The sequence below is a fragment of the Prionailurus viverrinus genome, chromosome D1 (assembly GCF_022837055.1).
Source record: "Prionailurus viverrinus isolate Anna chromosome D1, UM_Priviv_1.0, whole genome shotgun sequence".
Taxonomy (NCBI): Eukaryota; Metazoa; Chordata; class Mammalia; order Carnivora; family Felidae; genus Prionailurus; species Prionailurus viverrinus.
The window spans coordinates 19,069,444-19,091,151 of NC_062570.1; the positions used below are offsets into that span (position 1 = coordinate 19,069,444).

The 21,708-nt window shown below is 49.3% G+C and overlaps 1 protein-coding gene across 2 annotated transcripts in view; it reads left to right on the plus strand.

The window, feature by feature from the left end:
* SORL1 (sortilin related receptor 1) overlaps positions 1–19,804 on the plus strand; it is a 173,050-nt gene extending 153,246 nt beyond the window's left edge. For both annotated transcript variants that reach the window (XM_047876687.1, XM_047876688.1), the window contains 8 exons: positions 1,546–1,730; positions 4,883–5,002; positions 5,866–6,030; positions 7,828–8,002; positions 8,990–9,096; positions 11,368–11,560; positions 14,154–14,366; positions 15,581–19,804. In XM_047876687.1, the coding sequence (XP_047732643.1) occupies positions 1,546–1,730; positions 4,883–5,002; positions 5,866–6,030; positions 7,828–8,002; positions 8,990–9,096; positions 11,368–11,560; positions 14,154–14,366; positions 15,581–15,648 (1,226 nt within the window). In that variant the 3' untranslated portion in view covers positions 15,649–19,804. The remainder of the gene's footprint in view (positions 1–1,545; positions 1,731–4,882; positions 5,003–5,865; positions 6,031–7,827; positions 8,003–8,989; positions 9,097–11,367; positions 11,561–14,153; positions 14,367–15,580) is intronic.
* The last annotated feature ends 1,904 nt before the right edge of the window (positions 19,805–21,708 follow it).

A 21,708-nucleotide genomic window follows, 5' to 3' on the forward strand; every position in this document is an offset into this window, starting at 1 on the left:
AAAAAGTGTTCTTTTTTTTAAATTTTTTTTATTTGTTTATTTTTTAACGTTTTTATTTATTTTTGGGACAGAGAGAGACAGAGCATGAACGGGGGAGGGGCAGAGAGAGAGGGAGACACAGAATCCAAAGCAGGCTCCAGGCTCTGAGCCATCAGCCCAGAGCCCGACGCGGGGCTCGAACTCACGGACCGCGAGATCGTGACCCGAGCTGAAGTCGGACGCTTAACCGACTGAGCCACCCAGGCACCCCGAAAAAAAGTGTTCTTAAGAAAATCATAGGGAAGAGCCAACATACATTTATAGTACCAGATTATAAAAAACCCATGTACAGGGGCACCTGGGTGGCTCAGTCGGTTAAGCGTCCGACTTCGGCTCAGGTCATGATGTCACGGTTTGTGAGTTCGAGCCCCGCATCGGGCTCTGTGCTGACAGCTCAGAGCCTGGAGCCTGCTTCGGATTCTGTCTCCCTCTCTCTTGGTCCCTCCCCCCACTCGTGCTCTGTCTCTGTCTCTGTCTCTCTCAAAAATAAATAAAAATACTTAAAAAAAATTAAAAAATAAAAAACCTATGTACAGGTGGGCTCATGCAGGATCAAACCTGTGTTGTTCAAGGGGCAGCTGTAGTTTTATATCCTGCCCTTTCCACTTAACGTAAAGTTGTAGGAATTTTCTAGTCTCATTAAATATTCTTGAAAACAACTTTTTAAAAAAATTTCCTTAAATGTCTATTTTTGAGAGATAGCGCATGAGCAGGGGAGGGGCAGAGAGAGAGGGAGATATTTTTGAGAGAGAGACGACGCATGAGCAGGGGAGGGGCGGAGAGAGAGGGAGACAGGCTCCAGGGTCCACGCTGTCAGCACAGGGCCCAATGTGGGGCCCGAACCCACCAACCACGAGATCATGACCTGGGCAGAAGTCAGACACTCAACCGACTGAGCCACCCAGGCGCCCCTCAGATGGTCAACTTTAAAGAAACTACCTAGCGCCCGTGCAAGTGTGTTATTTGTAGGAGTTATCAGTAACTAATGCTGGGATGAACTTGCAAAACGATGAAAATCCTACAGCATGTGGGGCTCACTTAAACCTAGAGATTACCTTAAAAAAATAGGGTATCGGGGCACCTGGCTGGCTCATTCGGAACAGCCTATGACTCTTGATCTCAGGGTCATGAGTTTGAGCCCCACACTGGGTAGAGATTTTTTTAAAAACGCTTAAAAAATAGGGTGTTGTATACCAAGTAACAAATTCTTTTTTTTTTTTTTGACGAAATTTTAAATTTTAATTCCAGTATCATTAACATCTAGTGTTATATTAGTTTCAGGCGTACAATATGGTGATTCAGCACTTCTGTGCGTTACGCAGTGCTTATGACAATAAGTGTGCTCTTAATGCCCATCACCTGTTTCACCCAGCACCCCCCTACCTCCCCTCTGGTGATGTCGGTATGTTCTCTGTAGTCAAGCGTCTCTTTCTTGGTTTGTCAAGACACAGATTCTTGACTGATACCTCCAGCTCCCTCCTGATGTCTTCTTGTCCCTGTTTTCAGTTACCAATCTGACCGCTCATACATCTTATGAGATTTCTGCCTGGGCCAAGACTGATTTAGGGGATAGCCCTCTGGCGTTCGAGCATGTCATGACCAAAGGAGTCCGCCCACCTGCTCCTAGCCTCAAAGCCAAGGCCATCAATCAGACTGCAGTGGAATGCACCTGGACTGGCCCCAGGAATGTGGTAAGTCAGCCAGGGTGACCTTTGCAGAGTCAGTATGGACCCTGCCCTGATGCGAGGCTAGGCAGCAGCCCGAGGGCTTTCTCCTCTGTTACCACCTCCTCGTTTCTCATCCAAACACAGACCGCTCTCTTGGTCAGTTCTGGATTACCTTCTAGAGGCACCTGCCATCCCAGCCCCAGCATCCCTTTCCACACCTTGGCCTGGCATCCGAGAGAAAATGCGCATGCTCTTTGCTGTCGAATAGACTGTGAATTTCAAGAGGGGGTCATGTTCCTGTCATGGGGGACCCATCTTGGCTCGTGGGCGTGGTGACACGTTAGCAGCACTAACAAGACCCTCCAACTCCTCCCACCTATGTGACCCCCCCCCCCCACGCCCCGGCCCCCGGGGCTGCTCCTCCCACATGTGCCTCCCCCCTCCCCCTTCATCCCAATGTCCCTGCTGCACGTTACATAGGTCATTTTTTTTTTTGTCATTATGTATGCATTTTGACTCACTATGATCAGATTTGTGCTTCCTTTTAGAATGTGGCTTTCATTCCCCATACCTCCCCTTTGCTCTTAGGTGGGTCTTCCCAAGGTTCTTGGCACATTTTCGCCCCCTCCTGCGTCTGTACCTTGGCTTATGCTCTTTCTCCTCCTGGAGTCCTTCTGTCCTTCTGGTCTGCAGTCCAATCCCACTGTCTTCTACTTGATGCTTTTCCCGTATGAACTCCGGAGAAATGTATAGTTGGTGCCATTCAGAGACCTGTCTCATTAGATACCGCTTTATCCTCGTTGACATTTTCCGTGCATTATGTATCTCCCTAACTAGTCTGTAAGCTCCTTGAAGGGTTTCTGAGTTTGCTAAAGGGAGAAGCCCATAGAACTAAATCTGTAGGCGAGACTTAGTCCTCACCGTGACTGGTGAGCATGGAAGCCTGAGTCTTGTCTTCTGAGGGCGTCTCCAGTGTGCATCTGGAGCGGGACTGAGCGATGGGGAATGAACCAAGGTTTGCACGTAATTGTAAGGTCGGCCTTGAAGAAAGGGGAAGTAAGACACCCCGAGAACCCTTTTTCCTTCTCCCACTCGATCCTTTCATCAGCTCCCTGGGGTCCGTGTTCTCAGTTTACCAGTGAGGAAACTGAGGCCCAGAGGGGTGAGGAGGCTCGCCAGAACTGAAGCTGTAAAGCAAACTCAGGTCTGGCTCGTGTGACAGCTTCTGCTCTTTTGTGGCTCCAGAGCCCGATTCGGAGGCGGGGGCAGAGATGAGACGCCCAGAGCCACGCCCGGGACCCCCCTTTCCCTCGAAGTAGCCTCTCTGCACAAAGGGCCTTTCTCGCTTGCGTACCCAGCCGAGGCCACGGCCACCTTGCCGCACCCAAGCGTGTTTGCAGCGTGGGGCCTAGTGTATGGCACCTTGAGTCGTTACTTGACCTCAGGGTCTCTGATTACACGTGGACTCCGAGAAGTAGCCTTGCTCTGCCTCGTCCTTGCTCCGCGTAGCTTTCCGAGGGCGAGAAGGCCAGTGAAACCACCTGTCGCGAGCTCTCCGCTTCTTCCCGACTTCAGTTCACTGAGGACGCGAGTTCGTCACCCACGGTTGCCCTCTCCACCGTGGGAACTGCACAGCTGCTGTCCATCTCTGGGGCCCTTCTTGCACCCTGGCCTCCTTGGCTCTTGGAGCCCTCTCTTGGCCCCTGGCCGGAGCCGCCCCACGCCGCCCCACCCCCAGCAGCCACAGGCCTGTCCTGTGGAAACCAGGCCTGCTTCTGAGGCTGGAGGTCCCCACCCCCATTCCCGTCTTGTGCTTTGAGCACCTTCCTTTTCCTGTTCTGTTCCATTTGCTTTGCTTCTGACTCCCTGGAGCCCCCCAGTTCTTTCTTTCCTCGCCTCCTACCAGCGTATCACCCCCTTGGGGCTTCCCTTCCCCTTCCCTGTATGCTTTCCCCTCTCTGGCCCTGGCTGCTGAGCAGATTCCAGAAAATGCACAGCTCTCTGGGCCTCGGAAGTCCCCGCACACGTCCCTGGGCCATGCCCTCGGGCCCCACCTCCTCTCCAGACTTGTACAGCTCTCTTCAAGCCCCCGTCTTACCTGCCCATGCGTGCTTGCATGCTGCCTGACAAAGAAAGCCTCCTGGGCACTACTGCCCCTTCCCCGTTATAACCCCCCCAGAGGCCATCCCCTACCCCAAGCCCATCAAATCCCCCGTCCCTGCTTTAAACTCCCAGTTTTCCACCCACCTCAGCCGGGGTTCAGAGTGGCTGCGTATCACAGGGCTGAAAGTGACAGTGGCTTTTACAGGGAAGGTGGAGTCCTTCGGCGGCCCTGGGTTTGTACAGCAGCAGCACGGTTTGATCTGGGACCCAGGCTGCCCGTGGCATCCATCTTCAAGGTCACCTCAAGGTCTTGGAGGGCTGGAGCCACACCATCATCTGGGTTCCAGGCACCATCATCTGTGTTCCAGGCGGGAGGAGAGCTGAAAGAAGGGCTCCTCCCCCTATGTTAATGAGCCCGTCACTCAGGCCCCACGTGACATCTCTGCTTAAAGTTCATTGGCCAGAACTTTGTCACCTGGCCTCCCAGCTTCCGGGGAAGTGGGAAGTGCAGATTTTCTTCCAGGTGGCAATTCTCACTAAGACCAGGATTCTGCTAAGGGGGAAACGAAGAATGGGTGTGTTCTGGGCAGCGCCCCATGTCCGCCCTGCTGCCTTCCCTCCTCACCTCCCCCTACAAATGCACTCGCTTCCTCCCCAATCAGCACTTCCGCTCAGCTCCCCTCTTCCATCCCTGCTTTTCAGGTAGCATGCCCCCCGTTCTCTGGGACCCACCGCCCCCTTCTCCGCGGCTCCTCGTGCAGTCGCTCCCTGTAGCATCCCCTGTTCTGTACTGGCAGCTTGTCATTTATAATCGTGTCTGTTTTTCTTCTCTGCTCCTCCTTCCTCAAAAAAAACGAGCTCTTGGAGGACAGAGAGCACCCGCCGTGTTCATCTTGGTGGCCGTGGGTTCGCTGCCAGCCCCAGTGCGCCTTCTCTGTAAATGCCGATGAAATACATGCTACGTGAAGACTTTTCTCTCCTAAGCTCCCCTGCAGCAGGGCATAAACTAGGCATTTCAAGAGAATGAAGTCACTGGCCACCGAGCTGATGTCCTCTTCCATCCTCTTGACCAGGTTTATGGCATTTTCTACGCTACATCCTTCCTTGACCTGTATCGCAGTCCGAAGAGCTTGACTACTTCACTCCACAACAAAACAGTCATTGTCAGGAGGGATGAGCAGTATTTGTTTCTGGTAAGGTTCCCGTACCAGGGGGTCCAGAGGACTTTCTGTTCTTTAAGGATGGCTTAGATCCTGGGCGCCTCGCTCAGACCGAGACCGGGGGAGCTGGACGCGGGACTCCAGGATCTGAGTGTGTGAGGAGAGGGTAGTTCCTCTTCTGTGGCAGCATCAAGTTCCTGCTTGAAAAACAGAACGAATGACCCCTTAACCCACCGCAGCTCGCTGGTGGGGGATTGCGAACTCGGCAAATGGGTCGCAGCAGGAACAGAAACACACACCACTTTGTCCGACTCCACTTCTAGGAACTTAGCCCACATACTTGTGTCATGTGTGCCAAGATCTCTGGAGAAAGGTGTCTGGTGTGCTCTTGCTGGTGACAGCAGAAGGTTCGAAACACGTGGCTGCCAAGGCTGGTTAAGAAGAGCGTGGCTGATCCTTGCAATGAACTACAGGGTGACCCTTCAAAAGACAGAGAGCCCCGTACCGAGGGGGAGACATCTCTGGGCTCTGTTATTAATGGCAAGAAGCGAAGAGCCTAATGAGCCGTGTAATATTTTCTCATTTGTATAAAAAAATTAAGAAGAGGCTACCTAGACGCACACACACGTAGACACGCATGTGTAGGAGGCACGCGTGTGTAGATCTGCGCTTAACGTGTGCACGGGACACCGGGAAGGAAGCACCTAAGACCATTTCCAGCGATACTTCTGGGAAAATGGATTAGAGATCTGGGATGGGTGGGGAGTTCTCTTACATTCTGTGTCTTCTGTTGCCATGATTGAATCATAATTGGGTACGAGTGTCAGTGTTTTGTGGGGGGAGGGAGAAAAAAAGTCTTAGCATAGACTGCATGCGTCCATGGGTGTTTGTTTCAGGTCCGGGTGGTGGTGCCCTACCTAGGGCCGTCCTCCGACTACGTTGTGGTAAGGATGATCCCGGACAACAGGCTCCCACCTCGTCACCTGCATGTGGTTCGCACCGGCAAAACCTCGGCTGTCATCAAGTGGGAATCCCCGTATGATTCTCCTGACCAGGACCTGGTGAGCGGGCCGGGCATTCGGCCGGCCATGCGTGCTCTTGGCATGGTTTGGGAGCGGAGAGGGGGTCCTGTGATGGGACCAGGAAAGCCAGCCCTGGTGGCGGGAGCTCAGCAGGAGGTCTCTCCCCCCGTTTCTGTCCGGCCAAAGAAGGGGTCCTTGCAGGTGCCTCTTCTTAATCGTTGCTTCTCCATGATTTCCAGCTGCCATATTGGTCGGTCCCTCTTTCTTCTCTGACTTCTCCCCTTCCCTCCCCTGATCCTCTGAAGCAGGGTTGGCAGACAAATCCCTGCAGGCCGAATCCAGGTCGTTGCCTGCTTTTGTAAATACAGTTTATTAGAACCAAACTCTTACCGTTCGTGTACATCTTCCCTGTGGCTGCTTTCATGTGACACGTGGCAGAGTTGAATAGTTCTGGTAGAGATGCATTTGGCCTTCAAAGCCTGAAGGTATTTTGTATCTGAACCTTTACAAAAAAGTTTGCCAGGGGCGCCTGGGTGGCGCAGTCGGTTAAGCGTCCGACTTCAGCCAGGTCACGATCTCGCGGTCCATGAGTTCGAGCCCCGCGTCAGGCTCTGGGCTGATGGCTTGGAGCCTGGAGCCTGTTTCCGATTCTGTGTCTCCCTCTCTCTCTGCCCCTCCCCCATTCATGCTCTGTCTCTCTCTGTCCCAAATAAATAAATAAACGTTGAAAAAAAAAATTAAAAAAAAAAATGTTTGCTGGCCCCTGGTCTAAAAGAAGAGGCAATAATTCTGAAAAACAGCTTCTGTTTTCCTTTGCTCCAGGCTGCCCTCTCCGTCATCCCAGGGGTGGGTGGTTTTATTTATTTATTTTTTTAATTTTTAAAAAATGTTTTATTTATTAAAAAAAAATTTTTTTAATGTTTGTTTATTGTTAAGAGAGAGAGAGAAAGACAGAGCGCAAGTGGGGAGGGGCAGAGAGACGGGGAGACACAGAATCCAAAGCAGCCTCCAGCTGTGACTTGTCAGCACAGAGCCGATGTGGGGCTCAAACTCACGGACCATGAGATCATGAGCTGAGCCAAAGTCGTATGGACCCTCAACCAACTGAGCCACTCAGACACCCCTTATTTACTTTTGAGGGGGGGGGGCACATAAGTGGGGGAGGGACAGAGAGGGAGACACAGAATCCGAACCACGCTCCAGGCTCCGAGCTGTCAGCACAGACGTGGGGCTCAAACTTACAAACCATGAGATCTTGACCTGAGTCGAAGTCAGACACTTAACCCACTGAGCGCCCCTGGGGTGGATGGTTTTAGATGCTCTATTGCTAAAGCTTTCCTTGACTCTCAGCTTCTTCCTGGTGATGGACTCTCCTGCACTTGCCACATGGCCCTGTCTTTTCCTCTTGCCTCCATATATGTAAGAAGCAATCTGGGGGAGAGAATAAGCAGAGTGTTTTGTCCTTTTGTCTCCTCTGACAACATCCCGAAACTATCACAGCTGAGGAGATGCTCTGAACACTCAATCTGGATTTTTCTTGCCTGTTCCAACCTATTTGCTGATGCCACAATAAATGTAACTTTCCCTAGGCTTGTTTTCTGGGTTGAATTGATAATTCTGTGCACAGTTCTGGGAACAAATACCTGTTCCAGATTTGGACCTGGCCACCCCCAAAGGCTTTCCAAAGAGCAGAGTCAGACTGTGGGGCTCAAAACATCGTTGCTCTGGGTCGCAGCCACTGATGCGCTTATGTTCTGTCATCCACCATCGAATTGCAAAGAGTTAAAAAATGCCAAGTTTCTGATTACCCTTAAGGTCTCTTTTTTCCTGTTCTAGTTGTATGCAATTGCGGTTAAAGATCTGATAAGGAAGAGTGATAGAAGCTATAAAATAAGATCCCGCAACAGTACCGTGGAATACACCCTTAACAAGTTGGAACCTGGAGGAAAATACCACGTCATTGTCCAACTGGGGAACATGAGCAAAGATGCCAGTATAAAAATCACCACAGGTAAACAGGAGAGAGATGAGGAGCCCTCTCGCACAGCAAGGTACCCACAGGGCTGCTAGGAAGCCCGTAGAAACACAACATCTCTCAGGAACTGCATGGGAAGTGTGGTATCCACACCTGGCGGGCAAGGCAGGGTTCCAGGGCCTGGGCTACAGGGTGGTGGCCTGGGGAGACGGCTGTCATTCTCCGTATCCTGCATCGCTTTCGCTCTCCTTCTGCCTAGCTGGTTTCGACATTTTTAGGGGCCAAGGGCAGGAATGCCCCGAAGAGGTAGGAAGTGAAACAGCCTTTGCCACGAAAGCCGAGGATGGGAACCTAGGCTGAAATCACAGTGGTTTCTTGTGGCCAAGGAGGGAGACTAAGAATCGGGCAGCGTATTAAAGGGGGCTTGCTGCCAGTCCAGAGCTGGCTCAGCCGGCAGACTCTAGTTCAGAAAGCAGGTCACGAGCTCAGGTACCTGGCTAGCACCAGACAGTGTCAGAATGTCCGCGACAGAGGCCCCACTAGGCTGGCGGTGTGAGCAGTGGGTCAGGGCCTGACTCCAGTGTCACTTCAGGGCTCTCTTGTCGGGTACAGCCCCTGGCCCCTCACTGAGCAGTCAGGCTCCTCAGGTCTTGGGGCGGGACCAGGGAGACAGGAAAGCAGACTGCAACCAGAGCAGAAGTCCAGGAAGGCTCTGGAACCGTGGTCCATCCCACCCCCTCCCTTTCTCCCCGACCCAATTTGTTTTCGGCCATCTGTGGCTCTGAGGGCCACTAGAGTGGGTGCTATCCAGATTTGGCCAAAGGTATTATTACGGCAATAAGAGAGATGCCACTTAGGGAGCGTCTACCTTGTGTGAGGATCAGTACTAAGCAACACATGGGTTCCGTTTCTTCCTTGACCTAGCCTTTCAAGTTAGCGTTATTTAATCTCCCTCTGACCAGAGAGAACAGCGATTCCAGTACATAGCCACTAACCGCATCCTGCTGAATCTTTAATTTTCAGTTTCATTGTCCGCACCTGATGCCTTAAAAATCATAACAGAAAACGACCACGTCCTTCTGTTTTGGAAGAGTCTAGCTTTGAAGGAAAAGCATTTCAATGAAAGCAGGGTGAGTTCCTCCCTCCTCCACAATGACTTCGGGGGTCTAATTGAAATGCAGCTTTAGAGATGGGCTCCTTACCAGCCCGCTGGCACGTCGATAGGGGGAGAGAGAAGGAAAAGGGCACGGGAGCGAACCTGAGAACAAAAGGGCCATTTTCTGTGGGCTCGCTAATAACTCAGAGGTTTATCCTGCCCATTCAAGAGAGCCCTGCACTAAGCACCTTTCATTCCTGAACTTGTTTTCCTCCCGCAAGACAGGGGAATGGGCCAAGCCCTCCCTGTGCCTTCTGACAGTCCCAGAGCAGGGCCGTGGCTTCAGTGCCGGGGACTGAGCTACATCCGTGCCGTGGCATCGCGGTTTCTTTCCGGTGATGTCCGAGGGAGCAAGAAGTACCTGCAGATAGTCCGTCAACATACAGAAAAGACTTGTTTTGTTTTGTTTTGTTTTGTTTTGTCACTGGCAGACCCATGACTGTATTCGCAACAGGAGATGGGAGGGAGGAGGAGGGCGAGTAGATCTGCCGATCTGTCACCCAAGGGTGGACAGGTTCTTGAGCGGACCTGGCTTGTCCCCGTTGTCAGCAAAGCACGAGCTGAACAGAGACACGACAAATCCACTGTGGCTCTTTCGCGGCACAGCGTCGGTAAAGGGCGCTGGGGTTGTAAATGGTCACCCTGTAATGCCAGAAGCAAAGCTAGAGTAAAATTTGAAAATCCTCACAGCTCTCCCCGCCGGGACCGATACATGGTTAATAAACTCAAATATAAAGAAAGCTTTCAAAGCAGTTCCGAAGACTAATATTCTGATTCTGGAAAAGGTACCGGTAACACAGTAAAAACTCCAGCAGCAGTGGGCAAAAGAAAAAAGGATCAATCTCACTGGTGATCTGAACAACAAAGATAGGACCCTTTCAACATTAAATCAGCTAAGTTTGGCAGGGGGGGAAGAGTATTACCAGAATGAGCCGTAGTTGGGGAGATTAGCATGCTGGGAATACAAATTGGTTCAGCCTTTCTGTAAGGCACTTTGGTGATACATGTCAGAAATAAAAAGCGTTCGCATCCTTTGGCCCGGCAATTCTTTCAGGATTTTATTCTCAGGAAACGATGTGCATAAAGAATTTATGTACAAGGCTCTGTTGAGGGCCTTGTTTTATTTCTGATAGCAAGAAAGAGGAAATAACTTTAGTGTCTAAGAGAAGAGGATGTTTAATAGTTAATTAAGTGAATGACCGACGTTTGTATCATTTGAATGTTTTTCTTTACACCTTTATGTATGTTGCACGCTCTCTACAGCAAATACGTGCTAGATAGAAGCAATCAATGCTAGTTTCTAAAGAAGAATGGAGGGACAGGATTCCAGGTAGGGGGTATTGGGAGGCCCAGTTTGGCAGCCAGTGGTCCGCCTCATGGCCCAGCTTTTAGGTGGAGGTGACAGGTCAGTATTTGACTCCCAGTGGAGGGTTCTGGCATAAGCCTATAGCGCATCCTTCTTCTCTCCCCCTGGCTTAGAGTTCAGAGAATAGACAGGTCAATGGAATGGGGACCAAGAGTCCGTGAGTATGCAGTGGGGCCCAATATGTGGATAGAGCTAAGAGAGGAGGTCTTTTTTTTTGGTGCTGGTGGGGTGGGAGTTGATAGGTTTGACACTGGAATATTGGGAGATTATCAGAGAAGTCCAGGAGTCCATTCTGCCCCCACCCTAATGTTAAAGTGCTTTCTAGTCAAGGCCAAGTTGGTCTGGGGCCACCATCAGCCTGGAAGAGCTAGAAAGTGAGGAGCTGGGGAGTGAGCTGTGGGCTGACAAGGAAGTTCCCACACGCTGTTCTCCCTAGAAATGTCCTGACTTTTCCAGCCCCGCTGCTGGAGTCCCACCACGACCCGGATTTATCATGAGTCAAATCCCATTACATTGCAGCAAACTGTTGCTGAATTGTCCGGATTCTTTGTTGCATTTCGTATTGCTTGAGATGAGTGGACTCTTGACCAGAACTTTGAATGTGTACCAAAATATTTATTAAAATGGCTTTTATTAGGGCTATACTTTTCCACTTTGCAGCTCACAAGTGGGCGTGGTAGTTATTTGGGATGGGAAAATTGCCATTTTCTGAATCCAATATCTCAGTGGTAATGTAAAAAGATCTAGTAAGAAACCCAAAGTGCTTTCGCATCTATAAAAGCCTGCAATAAGGAGCTCACATAAAGTTGGAACCAGTAATAGAAGCTGTCAGATTCCTTACTTAACTTCCTGCACAATCTCTCGTGTCTTTGTTTTCAGGGCTATGAGATACACATGTTGGATGGAGCCATGAATATCTCAGCTTACCTTGGGAATACTACTGACACTTTCTTTAAAATTTCCAACCTGAAATTGGGTCATAATTACACTTTCACTGTGCAAGCAAGATGCCTTTTTGGCAGCCAGATCTGTGGGGAGCCTGCTGTCCTGCTGTATGACGAACTGGGGTCTGGTGAGTCGCTCGTGTGGCCACTTTCCATCTTCACTTCTGGGGAAACAGATGAAGGATGTGGCGTGGTCTGATGAATATGTGTCTTTCTTACGCACATTTAAAATGTTCTTTCAGGGGCGCCTGGGTGGCTCAGTCGGTTAAGCGTCCGACTTCGGCTCAGGTCATGATCTCACGGTCCGTGAGTTCGAGCCCCGCGTCGGGCTCTGTGCTGACAGCTCAGAGCCTGGAGCCCGTTTCAGATTCTGTGTCTCCGTCTCTCTCTGCCCCTCCCCTGTTCATGCTCTGTCTCTCTCTGTCTCAAAAATAAATAAACGTTAAAAAAATTTAAAATATTCTTTCAGTTCAAAAAAGTCATTTGTGCATCCGTGTAATCAGGCACTGATTTATTTAACAAATATTTCCCAAGCCAGGCATGGGGTGAGGAGCTGGAGTTACCATGTGACCAAATTCTGAATGTAGAGCCTAGAAAAGGGCATAGGTTAGCAGTAGGTATTGTTAAAAAAAGGAGATTCTGCTTGGGAAACACTAGGTTAGTGTGAGTGCTACTGCTTGTTGTTTGCAGGACTTCTCAGAGCCTCTAGTATGCTAATATTCCCTGGGATTCTTCCAAGTCAGTAGATAATCTTCCCATAGAGTAACCGATTGTATAGCCTCCCCCTTCGTCTTAGCCGCCAGTGCAGATCAGAACCTGAATTTGGCCTGGCATCTTGTCTCATAAACACTCACAGATACCAGTGTTGGGTCATGCCGAGGGCAGAGGTGGGGCAGGGGAGAGGAACCTTTCATTTGCACAGAAATGCTGCTTGTATCGTAGTAGCTTGGTCAGCATTTCAGCCAACGTTTTGCCACTGGTCTTTTCAGTTCCATTTACTCCCAGCCAGGAGCTCGCCGATGCTTCAGCCAAAATCTTGCGTTAGAGTTGTTGTGCGTTCTGTCATGTCATGTTTCCCAGGCACCTCCCTGAGGGAGGACGACCTTGCAGACCGTGTCCCCTTTGGAGAATCATAGCGTATTAGAGGTTCTGAGAAGGTCTTACAGAAAACACACAACAGAAGTCTTGTCAACCTAGCAGTTCCTAAATAGAGCCTCCTTTTTAAGCAAAACCAATTAGCAACTGTGAAATAGACTCTGGGGGGAAAACAACTGTTGCCTTTATAAAACCAAAATCGTCCAGCAGAAAGAATCTCTCAGTGAGGCCTCCATTTTCCACCACAGAAGCAGGGCGGGGGAGGTGAGGACCCACTCATTCTTGTTTCCTCCGCCACACTGGTTCCTCTTAACCGTTCCAGGCAGGAGCATTGCCCTAGTTTACCACCTCACAGCTGGGGTTACGTTGGGACGTATAAAGTAAGATTCGGCTACGGCTTTTCCCCGTAGGTCAATAACGAAAGAATTTAAAGACCTGCGTCTTGAGTTGTTAGATTAGGCTCGCAAGAAATGGCTGTTCTCTGGCCCATCTGGTTGAGCACCTTGTTGGGATGAACCCCTGGGTGGCTGCTGAGCGTTCCCTCTGAGGCACAGGCCTGTGCCACAGCACCTTGCCCCAAACCAGGGAACTGCCTCAACTCTTCATAGGACAGGGAAGGTCCACTTTGCTTCCTTAGCTAAAACGGACTCCCAAGTTCCATTTTCCTGCCTCACTCAGACTTTCCCCAGGAATTAAAAAAAAAATTTTTTTTTGACGTTTGTTTATTTGAGAGAGACAGAACACGAGCAGGGGAGAGGCAGAGAGAGGGAGACACAGAATCCGAAGTAGGCTCCAGAATCCGAGCTGTCAGCACGGAGCCCGACACGGGGCTTGAACCCACGAACCGTGAGATCACGACCTGAGTCGAAGACAGACGCTTAACCGACAGGCACCCCCTCCCCAGGGATTTTTAAGACTGGCCCTAACCCAGCAGGGGGATGGCTTTGCCCTCGGGCCCTATTGGTACAAATCTATCCATACATCATCATAAAGTGAGAATTTGTTTAAGGTAGTGGGAAGTGGGCATCATTGTCAGGTTACAGACACCTAAATGGCTTTGCCAAGTGGATTTTTAAAATGTTAAACGTATATGGAAGGGTTCTCTCTCTCTCTCTCATTTAAGTAAGGAAAAAAAACCTCATAAAACTTCATGAGCTGTTAAGTCAGTGTTGCAGTTAAGGGATCTCGTTTGTATCACTCGACGGAGCTTCAGGTAATTGCAGTTCAGAGTGACTTCGGTGCCAAGTAGGGGGAAATAATGCAACCTCGTTAATTAGTGGTCTGATTTCACATCCTCTTATGTAAGGCCAGCGAGTGGTCTTAAGTAAGAACGCTAACGAAATCAGTGTTGCTACCCCAACAAAGGTCTCCCTTGCAGGAGATTATCTAAATCAACAACAAGGCAGTGATTCGGAGTCTAACGTAATTACCGTATTTGCATGCACAAGGCCCGTGGTCTCTCGGCTCGTGGCACGGCGTGGGGACCCCGCCGGCCGTCACGGGCAGGAACTCGTCACACCGGGCGGGCGGTTCCGGTAACCGTTCGGCAAACTCCCCGCTTTCTCGGCGGGCGGCTCTGCCGCCTTTGCGGAGGGGGCTCATGCGTGGCTGTCTTAACGTTGGCAGGTGCGGGTGCGTCCTCGGCCCGGGCGGCCAGGTCTACGGATGTGGCCGCCGTGGTGGTACCCATCCTGTTCCTGATACTGCTGAGCCTGGCGGTGGGGTTTGCCGTCCTCTACACGAAGCATCGGAGGCTGCGGAGCAGCTTTACCGCTTTCGCCAACAGCCACTACAGCTCCAGGCTGGGCTCGGCCATCTTCTCCTCCGGGGACGACCTGGGTAAGTGGGGCGGGTGCCCTGGCTCTTCCTCCCCGCGCGGACCCCCTCCAAGCCGGTGGCCTGAGTAGGAAGTACGGAAGGGTCGATCGATAGGCCCTGGGCTTTCGATACCCCCGAGGTGTCAGCAGGTTTTCAGGAATTCCCAACCCCTCTCCATCCTTCCCGGACCCGGAGGTCCGGCGTCCTTGAAGAGCCGGGTCAAGATCAGGAGTCACGCCTTCCCAACTGACTTCCGTCCAGAGAAGCCTTTTCCATCTGGCTGTGCCCCTTTCCGATCGCTAGGGGCACCTCCCCAGTCATTCTGCTTTTTACGTACCCATAACGTGGTATGGAAGAAAGAAAGAAATACCTCTTTTAAAACGTCTACGTGCTCGTTATAATTACGAAATGCTGTAGAGCTAGTGGACCGCTTGATATAATAAGTTAGGCGTGTTTTGGAGTCGTCCCCGAGTGCAGACATGTGGACTGTGACTTTACATACCTAGTTTTTTCCCTGTAAACCAGCTATAATATTTTTTTGTTTATAAAGGTATTTGTATATTCCCCGATCACTGATCATTTGATATTAGCTTTGCTCCCTCCTCTTCTCAGTTTCCTGTCTTGCTTAGTACAAGTATTTGGTCTGCTTTGCGTGAATGGGGCGGGTTCTTTGCTTCCGTTACTGGGGGCAAAAGAAGTTAATGGAACCACACGGTGATCAATGAAGGCGGATCGTGACTTGGTTGTACAGGATTGTACCGGGGGCCACGAGGGGACATCCTTTAGTCTGGGAAGCTGCCCTCAGATAGCTTCAACCCCTCTGAGGTCCTTTGCCTCAGAGCAGTGTGGGTTCAGAGGAGAAAACAGATAAAGAAGCTCACAGTGTTGTTGTAGGGTGTGGATAACTCCAATTAGGGAACCTAAGTCACCCGTTGGACTTTTGGATAGGTCATAAGGTTCTCCTTCCTAAATGATTTCCTTTCTTTCTTTGGTTAAGTTCAAGCTACCACTAAAATAAGCTTGGTCACCCATGGACGGGGAGAAGGTGACCCAAGAGCGTCAAGGGTCAGCTGAGCTCGGTTTCGGCTTAGACCACTTTGCCTAGAGGGCCGTGGTACCGATCTTCCAGGCTGGGGCTCGCGACGGTGTTGGGGGCGGCTGGGGCGGAGGGGTGGGTGTCGGGGTTGGGTGCAAGTGCTCTGGAACTTACCAAGGACCTACTGTTTTGCCTTTAGGGGAAGATGACGAAGATGCTCCTATGATAACTGGATTTTCAGACGACGTCCCCATGGTGATAGCCTGAAAGAGCTTTTCCTCACTAGAAACCAAATGGTGTAAATATTTTATTTGATAAAGATAGTTGATGGTTTATTTTAAAAAGATGCACTTTGAGTTGCAATATGTTATTTTTATATGGGCCAAAAACAAAAGACAAAAACAAAAAACAAAAACAAAAAAGGAAAGAAAGGAATGAGTACGCTTTGTAGTCATCAACTGTGAACTTCCAACCAGGTTGATTTTAGTAACCAAATTGCTTTAATTTCATATTAATGTAGTCTTACAGGGCTGTGCTTGCTGGGCATGCTTTTAAGTCTGTGAGATCATTTTGATTCAATAAGCTGGCCGTTCTTTTTATTTTTCTAAGACACAGAAATGTATTTAATAGAAAAACTTCAAGAGAGGGTGACGGGTGGGATCCCTCCCTCCTCCTTGAAGGTGTGCTCAAACTTTAAATTTCGTTCAGATTCAGTTTACATGAAAGTGTGTGTGTTATAGGGGAAGGTTCTTTCCTGTTACTTTGTTAATTTATTGGGACTCTGTATAAGGCAAGGCTTTAGCGGTCATCTGACACCAACACTGCCCGTTAGGAACCCCTCGCCTTGTAGGGTCGAGGGGTGGGGAGCCGCGGTAGTTTTGTCGCCACTCCGGAAGCAATCCATTTTTAGTCACTCGTGTGTCACCTGATGGTATTTGGCAGGAGAGCGCATTGAGTCATTGCTCCGTTTCAGTCAAACAGACAGCAGTTTCTTCTCTGACGCTGAGGGAGTCTTACTATATGCGCCTTTCACAGCTACAAAAACGATAGCCCTGCTTTATTACACCCCGGTGTCATGGCCCTTGCAAAAAAAAAAAAAAAAAAAATCACCCGGGTTGTGGGGAGAATCCTAGGTCTGTGCCATGATAGATACACTGGCAGACATAGTACCTGCTTTGTCCTTTTTGGCTTTTTTGTTTTTACTCACCACTGAAGAATCTCGAATGTAAAATTTTGTATTTGTGTTGAGGTGGCCACTTACTGTCTTTAAAAATCTACACTGATATATGCAGTCATTTTGAATTGGGTCAGTGCCTTCTCTCTCTCTCTCTCTCTCTCTCTCTCTTTTGTTTCCTTCCACCTGCTTCCCCCATACCCCTGCCCAGTTTAAAGAGTCCTGTTCGCTCTTAACAGAGATACAGGAGATCGACAAATCCGAGACCGTTCTATCCAGTTTGCAGCTGGAACAAGACTAGAGTTTATTCTCTCTGTAGAACAAGCTGAGCTTTTTTTTTTTTTTTTTTTTTCTTCTTCTGCCTTTAAATGCCACCCTAGTATTCAGTTCATGGCCACTTGATAGGTACGTGGAATCCATTGTGGACTGATGGCCGCCCTTTAGACCTAGCGTCGTAGGCACCAATGTCCGGCGTTGTCGTGACTCCTACCGTACGGACCTCACTGCAGAACCTCTCAGCCGAGAAGCAGTGAGCTCTGGGGATAGTCCAAAGTCATGTTTCTGAATGTGTGTCCTTTACGTGCGAGCTTTGTAAAAACCCCATCTCCTCTGGGATGCTTTACATCACCTTCTCACAAGTATTTGCTTTCTTTTAACCAAAAGTATCGTTCTTGGGTGATAATATAGTTTCGCTCTAGCTAGTGATCGTCTGGAAAACAAAGAGCCAATTCCATTTTTTTCGTTCTAAAAGTTTTAATTTATACATGTATATATTTTCAGGGAGGAGTGTCTTAAACTATAGACATGTAGCATGTTGCGTGGGTAAGGCTCCCTTTTATTTTAACACGTGGTGGTCATGACGAGCCTCCTTCCACATTTTCTCCCTTCTTTCTCTCTCCTTTGTTACTTTTTCAAAGAATGGAAGTTCTTTGGTTTTATCTCGTGTTGTCTTGGGGTTTTGTTCGGAACTCCAAGGCCTACCCCCCACCCCCACCCCTTTAAGTGAAGCTCTTTTAGTAGCTCAAAGATGAACAGTCTGGTGGGAGGCAAGTCGTTTAATTGAACCCCTAGAAAGTATGTTTTCTTCTTCTCTTTTTCGGCCAACTTTTTGGTGGCATTTGTGAAAGCTGATATAAAAGGCTCTGAGACTTTATTTTCAGTTATTCTGTAGGCAGGCCTTTGTTTACAGGGCCTGTGTCTCCAGTTGGCAACTTGAGATATATACCTGAGCTTCCAATTCTCGTCTCCAGCGCTTCCCAGTGCTTAGTGCACAGTACTGTATAGACTGGCCATCACCCCTCTCCTCGGAAAACGCCACTGTGCTGTTTGAGAAAAAGCAGCCTTTTAGGGCTAGAGTATTTTATATACACAGAAGAGCTAAGTTTCTGAAGACTAAGCTAGGTAGATACAGCTTATGTGCAAATTGTATATTTTTATGAACTTTTGAAGCACCCACTCTTCCTTCCCTCCGCGTAGCTTTGTGGGGTTGTGGTGTCTATACGCTGTCTGCAGGAGTCCAGAGGTTGGAGTGACCATAGGAAATGAGAACGCAAACTATGTGCAGCCTTTGAACGTGACCAGATCATTGTCTTCACTGTGACCAGTTGGAGCCCCTGGTTGTTTGTGAAGAAGGGGCTTTGTACCTCGTTGGAGATGCCACCTCAAAAGTTCACACCGTACAGGAAAAGAGTTCTCTTCTCTCCCAGCGTGCACGTTAGGATGTCAGCAGCCCGCATGCACGTGGACCACGACGGACCACTAGCGGACCGCTAAAATTTGGCAGGCAGGGGCACTGTGTACAGAGTTTTCTCTGGAAGCTGACTTTGCCCCTATGGGTATCGAATGCCCCTCGAGCCTGAGGAGACACGGGTCCATGCGGATGACATGACAAAGAGTAGAATTCTGCAGAGGAGTCTGGGGAGAAGCCACGTCTATGCAGGCATTTCCAGACAGGTGAGAAGTTCCAGTAACTCCTGGCTGCCCCGGCATACTGGGTACATGGTTATGATGCCGGGAAACTGGTGGAAACTTGGGACTTTGGGGACAGAGGTTCCTGGGGTTCCATCTCTGCTGGTATCTCTGGGGATATTTGGGTGGAACAGGTGTGGGACGCAGAGCTATATGCTCTTTCCTGCCCATCATCCTGGCCTACTAGATTAAGCTACGCTTCAGCCTGTTAAGGGACGTAACCCTTCTCAGATAGCGGCCATTCTGGGGGAACTGGGGAGGGCGATGGTGTGGTGAGGCCCTTGTAGATAACCACCCACCTCCCCTGGGAGAATCTTACCTTCAAACATCCACCCGGCGGTCACTCCATCTTATAAGATGATAGTCCTGGTACTTCCTTAAGAGCAGAAACCTCATCTTGGTAGGTTTGGGTGGTCACTTTCCTACTAAGGGGATCATGGTGAATCTCCGAGATTTTTCTCTTCCTTCGGCAGAGTTGGGAGACCCCTCACTCAAGGGGTCCGGGAGATAAATCAACCGAATACCATCTCCATATTGATTTTCCGAATTGACCCTCAAACCCTGTGCAGAATCTTCACTTTGTTGAGATTGTATCTTGACATTCCTAGCATGTTATTTTTCTTAACTGGAGTGTGTGCTGCCTTTCAGGTACAATTTTTGTGTAATAAAAGCCAGTGCATTAAGTTCACATAGACTACTTTCTATGCAAGACTGAGATATGGAATAGATAGCAAGAGGTACGCGTAGTCGGGTACGTGGACAATGAGCACGTTCTCGGAATGGGAACCACCATTGAATGTGGGTTGAGGGAGGATAGGTTGTGCGTATGTTTCTGCCCACCGATTTTGAGCAGCCGTGTTAGGAATTAAATCCTCAGAGCCAAGTAACCCAAGAATGGTATTTGTCTCATGTACAATAACGCAAATGGAATAAATATGAATGCTGAGGGAACATTATTCTCAGATATTCCATGTCATTTCTCATCTAAAGACTCTTGTTACAAATTATTAGAAACTTTAGGCAAAATCGAAAGCATTGGAGGCAAAACAAAGGCCTACTCTGCTCTCATTTAAAGTGAAACACCGTATACTTGTTTCTCTCCAAGGTGACATTAGGCATTTATGATTTCGATTGCCTTGATGCGTTTCCAAATCACCAATTTATGCTGAAGATTTTACTATATTGTTGCACAGTTTTACGATAATTTTTTTGTCTCAATGTCAACTTTTTTCACTGAATAAAAATTTAACTGGGTGAAGGAGACACCTATATGAGAACCCACTCTCTACGCGTGTCTTGAGTTGTTCTTTTGAGCGCAATAAAGATGGTCTGCACAGTGTCCGGACGCCCTTTTGATTTGCCTGGTTTGGAAGGATGTGTATTAGATAGACGAGAGAACACGAAGGCCTGGGATAATCTTGTTATGACCAAGGTGGTCTCGCGTGGTGGATCCTTGAAGAACACGATGCCTTAGTGTTGGCCGAGGAGCGGGGAGACGTCAAGGCAGCTGTTCTCGCAGTAAATAGAATTACTCCACAGGGGCAGTGACTTCCTTAAAGCTGTCACTACATTTGCTGAGACACCATTGGCTAAGAAGGCAGTTTTCGAGTCTTACGAGAAGAAAGCACAGCAGTGTGATGTGCTGTGTTGTCAAAGAGCACTTTGAGGAGGTTCCCGTGGGCAGTGGGGTCGTGCGAAGGATGCTGCCAGCCCCTCTGATGGGTAAATGAATGGCAGGTGGGCCCATCAGTCAGGCCTGGAGAATATGGAACGGGAGAGAAGGGGAGGCAGGTGTTTCTAATCCAACAGATCTGCTGGTTTGTCGCTTTTGTTTAAACATTGAGCCAAAAGAGAACCCCGAAGGACTGTCCTTCTGTTGTGTGGAAGAGGAAACGGAGGCTCGGAGAGGCTAAGCAACTGGCTTCGGAAAACCAGAGCATGAATGGCAGAACCAGCCTCCAGTGCCAAGAATTTCTGACCCCACACACTGCCTCCCCACCCCCCCACCCCACCCCCGTCACCATTCAGCGTCAGAACACAGTCTAACACGTCGCACCCAGAGGAATCCCAAGGGTGAATTTACCTGGTCGTGACCTAGCCCTTGGGTCTCCAGGTTTAGACAGTTCGTCAACACGCTAGTGAGTTCGTCTCTTGTGAGCAGGTGCACTTTGACCAAGCTCCTGAGACTGATCTGCGACAAATAATGCCCAAAATAATGCCCAAAATAATGCCCATTGAGCAGCTCATCACGGGAAGCAGTCCTGTCACTTAGAATGTTCGCGTGGCCAGTGCATTCTCCCCCTTCCAGGGCCCTCTGCCCGGGAAGCCAGACACAACTAGGAGGTTGCTTAGTAACATGGACTCAGAAGAAAGGAAATGGGAGGGACCCAGGTGAGAATAGGGGTTGCCCAATAAATATTGAATGAACGAACAAATGATTGGCATGCCAATGCAAGAATAATGTACTCCATATGAACTTAGTATTTGAAACCTTTGAGTTGCAACTCTGTCCGTTTCTGAGGAAAGTCTTGCCAGTGGGGTCTTGATCCTTGATGTCCCTTCGCCAAAGGTTCCCTCCACCAGGGCTTGGGCACCGCCCATATCTGCCACTGACTCCTCTTTTTTTGGGTGTTGTGGGTGAAGCAAGCTCCCCGCCCCCCATCCCTTCACTAAAACATTATATAGCTAATGTTAATGAACCCTGACTGGGTTACAATAAAATCATCCTGGCCTGACAGCCATTGCACCTGTAAGATTATTCTGCCTATGATATGTTGGTTTTAAAGTTTGACTCTGGGAGGGCGTTGTTTTGGAGTCTGGGGGACCACCTCAGGGTAGCCCCCAAATTCTGACTTCATCTGTCAGCTATGTCTCGTTCCCCAGTTGACAGCAAATTAAAAATGGAAAGGCACTGCTAAAGGCAGATAGCCTGACTCTAAAAGAAAAACTAAGAAAGAACCTTACAGTTAGACTACCCAAAAACCTCTACAAAGGAACTCTCGAGGACAACTCGAGGCCATTTACCAAAAAGCCCGATAGACCCCATAGGGCCAGTCCTATACACTAAGTAGCTCACTGGATTAGCATTATAACAGGGCCCTTCTACTGAACCCCTATGCTTTGCCCCTCACTGCTAAACTCTAGAAACAGCTTTTTGCAATTTTAAAAGTGATCCTGTGATTTAG